Below are 8774 nucleotides of genomic sequence, written 5' to 3' on the forward strand. Positions count from 1 at the left end.
GATCAGGTACTAATAGTTTAAAATCACATTCTGGGGTATCAACTTTCAATTTTGTAACAACCTAGAGTATTAAGACTAACCAATGTTAGTTTTTTTGTTAGGTTCATGGGCAGTTAAGTCACTTTACATCTAATGGACTAATTATGCAACTATATGGTTGATGAGGGACTGTTTTGTAATTTACCAAAAAATAACATTTAAAAACTTTCTTTATCTCTCTCAGATCACCACCCCACTTCTAATTTCAGATAACCACCACCTCCATTATTCGGCCACCACCACCAACACAACCTGAAACCTTTGAATTTTTTTCGGTGACCACCGCAACACCCCCACTGCCTGTTGATTTACCACCATGATATTTTTCGCCTCTATGGAAAATACAAACCAAATTAAAAGGAGTGGGAGTCTGATTAGTGTGGTGGTCGGTCAGAACTAGGTTATGGTTAGGCGTCATCTCCTCCTTTTCCGGCTACCATCATCTCCAACAATTATAACATACCATTGCAACCATTAAAACCCATTCCCCTTAAACCCCTGTCTCAATTCTCACCACTTACTTTCGTCTCTCTCTTTCACTACCTGCCACCACCTTCCACTACCACCTGCCACCGCAACCAACAAGCACCACCATCACCTCTTTCTTTACCTGTCGACACCTACAGCTCCCACCACTTGCCGCCCACCACCTGCCGCCCACCACCACACCCCTAAAGAGATCTAAAAACACAACCCTATTAGATGTGTAAAGCCCTATTTCTCTCATGAGAGATTCAAAATCCCATTCTTCAACCCATTATTAATCATTCAATGTTCAACTTGGTGAATATGAGAGACGGATTTTGGTTCAGTGGCTATTGCAGAGGTTGTTTTGGGAGGAGACGAAAGTGTCCCAGATCTGTTTCCAGATGCTTCCACCTTCGATATACGGTGGTGGTGAGGAGGTTGTTGTCGGTATAGGAGGGTGGTGAAAGGGGTGGGTTTAGGACTGAATGGTAGTGAAAGGGATGTGGTTAGTTTTTAATTTTTAACCAGTTTATTATGTTATATAATATTACTTAAATGGCCCTTGTAGTTGAAAAAAATGTATTTTAGTAATTTCATTTAAACTTAACAAAAAAGTTAACTAAAGTTAGTGTTAATACCCCCCATGTTGTTACAAAATGAAAAGTTAGAACCTCAGAATGTGATTTTAAACTATTAGTACCTGACTTTGTTATTTTCCATAAACCACAGGGACTAATGGTGTAATTAACTCCAAAAAAATATTTTTTTAGTAACAGTTATCCATGCACATGTGCATATGTATCATTACTTCGACAAATTCCGTAAGACGTTATCAGTAATAGACAATTGCACTTTAATCTACAATACCATCCGTAAAACTTTTTACATTACCAATATTCAAAATGCACATGTGCATCATTAGGTATAACCATGATATAACATGTTTTGGTACAAAAAGTTTGTGATTTTGAATGGAGAAGTAGGCCCGGCCCATATACATGTTTTTTGGTTAGTTATATCTAGTGGTTGATGGTTTGGATATAGTTGTTACTTTAGGATATAATATGATGATTGGATGGTGTAATGATGTTGATATACATGTAATAAAGTGAAAATATTGGTAATGGTGTTGTATTATGGATCGTAGGAGGTAATGATATTGTATTATGGATGGTAGGAGGTAATGGTAGTATATTATGGATGGTATGATAGATGAAAGGGAAAGTGTATTCAAAGTAGTGTACCAAAACACCTTATTTCATGTTGATACATATAGATGCACATGTGCATTTTTAATATTAGTAATGTAAAAAGTAGTGTACTACATATGGTAGTGTAAATGAAAGTGCAATTGTCTAATAATTCAAATCGAATGTTACAAAAAAGCATGGTGGAAATCGCATGTTGGTTTTTTTGTTGAAATCGCATGTTGTTGTTTATTTATTTATTTTTTTTGTAGTAATTTCGCATGTTGGTAAATATGATGAAATCACATGTTGGTATATAAAGCAATTTCGCATGTTGGTTTTTCAGTATAAATTGCATGTTCAAAATTGAATTCGCACCAGATCAGACGGATGAGATGAGCGCGTACATATTGTACGATAAGAGCTATTGTACGATAACCTAACCTATATATATATACACACACTAATTACATAAAATTCTAGAGACTTATGGTTGTAACTTTAGTCCTTTGTTTAAAATTAATATAATTTTTTTTTTATCTTCACAAAGTTCAAAGAAAACCCAGAAGTCACAGGAAACTGACCGTCTCACACCAGCTCTAACTGACAGTTAAAAGCCTCTTTAGTAACATATAGTAATGCTTAAATAAGTATTAAGTAATGATCACCTCTTCATTCTCCGCACAATTAGTTTAAATAATTTTTTTTGAACGGCAATTAGTTTAAATAGATATTGCTAGATCTTATGAAAGAGTCCTCGGTTGCAATAGTTCTGTCCTTTTGTTTAACAATCATGGCTCCTAATGCTTCCCAAACTAAATTTTCCCTTAAACTGATGGTTAACAAAGAAGAAAAGAGAGTTATATTTGCTGAAGCTGACAGCAACTTTGTTGACACTCTTTTCAGCATCATGACTTTGCCAATGGCCACAATTGTCAGGCTCTTGCGTAAACTCCCCGATGGAACGCTTAAGCCGATTGGGAGCCTAAACAACTTGTACCAAAGTCTACTGGATCTTTCTATGAATTGTATGTCAGCTGAAGAAAACAAATGGATGCTGCTTAATCCCAGAACTTCATCACATGATACATACAGAACGCTTAAACTCAACATAAATGATGAAGAGCCTACAAAATTCTTCATATGCCAAGATATTTTGTGCAGCCGGTGCTCTGGTCCGTGTTTTAGCACCTGTAACCTTGCAAAATGCAAGTGTGGCAAGACCATGAACCTCGAAATGAAATACGAGGAATTAAATGGTAATATGACAGGTGGGGTGTTTGTTTCTGATTTAACATCCTATATTGTCACAGATGATCTCCGTGTAATGCCGAATAGTCCAGACTTTATTGTTCAGCTACTATGTGAACTTGGAGTCACTGATGTTAGCAGTTTGGAGGAGAAGTCATTTGGTATTGGTATTGATCAGGTAGTTTGGATATACTTTATTCTTTTTACATGGTAACATTTTTTTCTGAAATGCACTTTTTAATGCCTCAAGTCAAAAATTAGATGACATTATCTTTGATGGAAGTCTAATGACACATTATTTTTCAGATCCTTAATCTTTTAGAAGGAGCACTACTGTTCAAACATCCCTTGACATACTTGGTTTTTCCTAGTTCGCCTATTGCGCGTGATTTACTTAATCCAAGACAAGAAACTTCAGTTAACCATTTGACTAGAAATGAATCCTTTGAAACTCTAAAGAATTTCAAGGTGAAAGTTACTATGCAAAAGTCAACATCTAAGTTTCTTTTTGCAGAAGCAGATTCTGATTTTGTTGAGTTTCTTTTTGGGTTTCTTCAAATTCCATTAGGAACTATGATTGGGGACTTAATGGATGGTACATGTTGTATTGAGAATCTGAACAACATGTTTAAAAGCATTTCTAATATGAGTGTTGGGGAAGGCATAAAGTCAGATGAGCTCAAAAATATGCTTCTCCGACCTCAATTGGTACATACAAATCTTTCAGTGAACCAAATTTTTCCTCTAAGTGTTTTATGCGCTTCCAAAAGTTATTGTCATATCTATGAGGAAAAAGGAACTACTTTTGCATATTTAACTCCTTCTGTAGGGAAAAATCGTTTTGGATATATGTTTCGTGAATGTTCTCTTAAAGATTCAAGAGTTGAAGGACAATATTTGAAGGCATTTGCTAAGTTCATGTTGACAGATGATCTTGTTGTAACTGCATCATCATCTTTTTCTTCAATTACTATGCTGGGAACGTTGAAGATTCCTTTGAATGATTTTGAGGTACATACAGTAAGCATCGGCATTGAAGAGGTAAAGTTTAATACTCCAACGAAAAATGTTTACTTTTCTATATTTTGTTGTTTTTATTTCATAGTTCTAGGCTTCTAGTTACTAAACATATCTTATGTGTGCAGGGTTTGGAAATTCTTGATGCTTCTCTAATGTCTGTTTCGCCTATGACAGATTCCATACTAAAGAAAATAACTGAAGCTCAAAACTGATCTTCTGTTTACTTAAATATTTTGTTTGATGTTATATTTTGCCTGTTTCAAACTTTCAATTATTAAGTTAATGTGGGTTATATCTATTTAGTTTTGTTTGTTTGTCTTCTTTTGGAAACTTGATTGTCACTCTTAGCTACTTTCTTTCCAATGAATCAAGGGTTCGAGTCCCACAGTGGACAATGGTGTAAAATTGGAATAGGTTAGACTGTTGTTAAAAAAAAGACGATCCACAATTTCTTTCATCTGAAATCGAGTTGTAGCCAAAGGGAGTATCAGCACAACAACTATTGAAGTGGAGTCATCTGATCGGTCATGTGGAACTTTCTTGCTTACCACAATTAAGCTAATGACAAAGATTTACTCCATGTAATAGTCATTTCCAATGTCATACTGTGCCTATGCTTTTCCAAAAGTGGTTTACAACTTTCGCTTGTCCATCCGCTTGTGGATTATATTGTTGGATAATCTTGATGTGATGGGTCGACCGGGTACGGGTCAGCGGGCCGGATCTAAACTGGGTTGGATATAAACATGACCGTGGGTCAAGTGAGGAATTGGTCAGCCGATTTAGGTGGAATATAGCTCGTTTATTTAGCAAGTAAATTGGGAAACACGTGGGATAGTGGAAGACTTGGAGGTTGTTTTCTTTACGTACATGTAGGACTAGTTGTTGCATGTTTATTTTTCTATTTAAGTTGAAGTCCACGTCTAAATAGATGTAGCTCTCATAATCATTTTTCAGTTAATACAAAAATAGTCGAACACTTTGTTCAAGTGTGTGTGTTTATAACCAGGGCCTGAACCAACATATATGTTGTCGAAATGGTCAATTTCATGCCTTACAACCTAGAAAATTTCTTCCAAAAAGTCTTGAAGAAAATGGCATCTTGATCAGATACAACTGTATTTCTAATGGCAAAGCTGAATTATAAATGGGTCAAAAATGTTTCGTCAACTTACACTTTTTTTATCATTTTAGAGCGACAATTCACAGTCTCTAAATCCTACCTCTAAACTACACCGCTTTTATCATCATCGGATTTGAAAACTCACCACTCTCCGAGGGACACCTTATTCCAACACCAAGCTTGATACCACTAGCTAGGCCAAGGAACAACACCTAGACAAGTATACATTATGAGTGCTTGTACCTTTGACTAGATTTTAATGTACAGAAGATATGAATTACAAGTGCGTAATTTCTTTCTAGATTGGATTCTCCTCTCTTTCTCTTCATCTCCATAGGCGATGCTTTTGAAAATAAGAAAAGAAAGTGGTGTGTCTTTCTTGTGCTTCGAGTTTCTAATCCAATCAAAACTCATCAAATATATACTTGCATCAAAAGGAAAACAATATTATATATTGAAGGAGCTTTTGACTTCATACTTGATTTCAACTTACAAACTTTACGTGGACCACTTGAATCGAAAATGCTCAGACTTCACTGGATGTTTGATATAGAGGGAAGCCATTTGGTTCCTTCGCCCGGTATGGACCTACCTGATAAGTGTGTTTTATGGACACCATATTGGATAGTAATCAAGGGTGGACTTAAAGCTAGCCGAAGGTGGGCGGGCGCACCCCCGGGAAAAAAAAATAGTGCTAAGTTTCGTCGAAAATCCCGTCCCCACGCCTTGACATTTTCGTCCGCACCCCTTGGAATTTTCCGTCCGCACCCCTTAGGTAAAAAGTGTTATCAATTTATATTTTAAATTTCTTTTAGTAAACTCTTATTTTTTTTAAAACACTGCCTAAATTATATAACTTTTAATACCTAAATAACTAAACCCAAATACCCAATACAGTAGAAACTCGATAAATTAATACTCGATTATTTAATAAACTCTCTAAGATAATATTTTTTGCCGGTCCCGACTCGGGGATAGTGTGCTAAATTAATAATTCGCTAAAATTATAAGATAATACATTTTTGATAATTTTTTTAGACCCCATATAAAATATAAATTAATAATTCCTTATATATAGCATATTACATGAATTGATTTATGAAGGTTTCTTGAAAAATGATTCAATTGTCTTTCGTTTTTTTTTTTTTTTTGTTGAAATCAATTTCCCCTTTAATCTCGTCTCTAATTTTCCTTAGCATGGTAAGAACCCTATCCCCGAGTCGGGACCGGCAAATTTTTCCTTAGCATGATTTATGTTGTGTGTATGATTTGTTTGTGTTAACCTATTTTGATCTTGTATTTATATAGAAAATATTTTTAATGTCCATAAAGTGATACATTGAACACAAGAAGCATAATAAGTTGGGAGATTGAAGCTTTCTTTCAAATTGGGCCGTTCATTTGATATACATGCATTGTATACAATAATTAAGTGGAAGCTTGAAGGGTGTTTGTAAACTAAGTATTCTACTATAAGTTAATAAAATATTAATTAATATATAAATTAATAATTATTAATTTATCGATTAATTAATAACTCTTTTAATTAATAAATTTTGGTGGTCCAAAGTGTATTATTTTATAGAGTTTCTACTGTACCTTTAACTAGCCCACTCCTAAGTCTTAGCCCAATAAACAAACCCACCAAATCAACAATATTTCAAACTAAAATAAAATAAACAAGCCCAAAACCCTTACATATTCTCTCTCCTCTCTATCATCCCTGCACGCACGCCAGCGATCAGAACATCAGTGACAACAACAGCCGCATACCACCGTAATTAGCCATCATACCACCGCCGATCGAACATGAGTAAGTTTATTTTTTATTTTTGTTGATTTTTGGTTGATTTTTTTATTATTTTTGGTGGGGGTGGGACGGAATCGGTAGCCACCAGAAGTGAATTTTTTATGGCAGGAGACATGTGTGCTTCTTGTTAGTGATGATATGTCTTGTTAGTGATGATGATATTTTGTCTTTTATTTTTTGATGGGTTATATACGATTAGACCTGATGTTTGGGTTTTTTTTAAATGGTGTATATGATGTTTAGATGATTTTTAGTGTGATTTACATTATGATTTCTAAGGCTTGAATACTTGATACATTATGTAATATGTTTGTCAAGTCTTGTAAGGTTAATGGTTTCAACAAATATTCACGTAACTTTTACATTGGTATATCGATTATTGAAGCTTGTTCTCGTATTACCCGTTACAACCGCAACCGTTGAAAGATGTTTTTCAGCAATGAAGAATGTGAAGACCAACTTGCATATTGGATTGACGATGAGAACTTAAGTGATAGTTGTATAGGTTATATAGAGAAAAAGTTGCTTAAGAAAGTAGGTTTAGATGATGTTTTGGATAGATTTCAAAAAATGAAAACGCGTAGGGCGACGTTTTAATTATGTTTATAACAAGGTTTGACATGTTTTGATGATTATATAAATTTAGTTTGATGTTCTTTTGTTTTACATGACCCGACCCGACTCAACCGACCCGATACGAACCAATTTTTTTACTTATACACCTTGGGGCCTAAAATTTTTAAAAATGTTCCGCACCCTTATGAAAAAAAATTCCTGGCTCCGCCACTGATAGTAATTATGCTATTATACATTAATACTAGTAAAAAATATATATGACTTTCATAGGTTTTAATATTTTGTAAGTTGAAAGTTTAATATTTTAATTAGAGTAAAATGCCAAAATCGTACTTGAGGGTTAGTCATATTTGTTTGTTCCATTTAAAATGACTTTTTATTCATTGAAATCCTTTAATTTTACGTTTTATTGTCATTTTCATCCAAATCACTAACTCGGTTTATTTTTTATATTAAGGTGAAGAACATTTTTGTCCTTTAAATGAAACTAGCAAATATAAACAAACATCAAAGACTTTTGGCATTTTACTCTGACATTTTTGTTTTATGTTTTGTATTATGTGTTTCCCCTTTACACAGCTAGCTTAATCTTTGTTATTTTTAGAAATTTCTTTGATACATATATAGAGGCTGGTTAACGTACAAAAGTGTTTAACTTACAAAACGTACGCGAGTAAATTACGCATGTTATAAAATTCAAACCTTAATCACGCATGACCAAATCACATAATCACGCATGACCAAAATCATATAATCATGCATGAACAAATCCCTAGTTACCCTAATCACACACTATAACGAATGCCAGTGCACATGCTCCTACTGGCGTACGCTTCGCACCATAACCACTCTTGTATTTTAAACTTTCTCTCTCCCTGTGTGTATATATATATGTGATTTTAAACTATTAGTACCTGACTTTGTTATTTTCCATAAACCACAGGGACTAATGGTGTAATTAACTCCAAAAAAATATTTTTTTAGTAACAGTTATCCATGCACATGTGCATATGTATCATTACTTCGACAAATTCCGTAAGACGTTATCAGTAATAGACAATTGCACTTTAATCTACAATACCATCCGTAAAACTTTTTACATTACCAATATTCAAAATGCACATGTGCATCATTAGGTATAACCATGATATAACATGTTTTGGTACAAAAAGTTTGTGATTTTGAATGGAGAAGTAGGCCCGGCCCATATACATGTTTTTTGGTTAGTTATATCTAGTGGTTGATGGTTTGGATATAGTTGTTACTTTAGGATGTAATATGATGATTGGATGGTGTAATG

General features: G+C 34.3%; 1 protein-coding gene across 1 annotated transcript; it reads left to right on the forward strand.

Moving 5' to 3' along the window:
- Nucleotides 1–2487: 2487 nt before the first annotated feature.
- LOC110902087 lies at nucleotides 2488–4177 on the forward strand. The gene is made up of 3 exons (XM_022148826.1): nucleotides 2488–3123; nucleotides 3252–3986; nucleotides 4091–4177. Exons 1-3 carry the CDS (start codon nucleotides 2488–2490, stop codon nucleotides 4175–4177), a joined length of 1458 nt encoding a protein of 485 aa, XP_022004518.1.
- The last annotated feature ends 4597 nt before the right edge of the window (nucleotides 4178–8774 follow it).

Source organism: Helianthus annuus, chromosome 3, assembly GCF_002127325.2.
Source record: "Helianthus annuus cultivar XRQ/B chromosome 3, HanXRQr2.0-SUNRISE, whole genome shotgun sequence".
Lineage (NCBI taxonomy): Eukaryota > Viridiplantae > Streptophyta > Magnoliopsida > Asterales > Asteraceae > Helianthus > Helianthus annuus.

Coding starts and splice junctions, on each gene's coding strand:
- LOC110902087 (XM_022148826.1), top strand. CDS start 2,488: ATGGCTCCTAATGCTTCCCAAACTAAATTTTCCCTTAAACTGATGGTT. Junction 3,124..3,251: donor TTGGTATTGGTATTGATCAG/GTAGTTTGGATA, acceptor ATTATTTTTCAG/ATCCTTAATCTTTTAGAAGG. Junction 3,987..4,090: donor TAAGCATCGGCATTGAAGAG/GTAAAGTTTAAT, acceptor TTATGTGTGCAG/GGTTTGGAAATTCTTGATGC.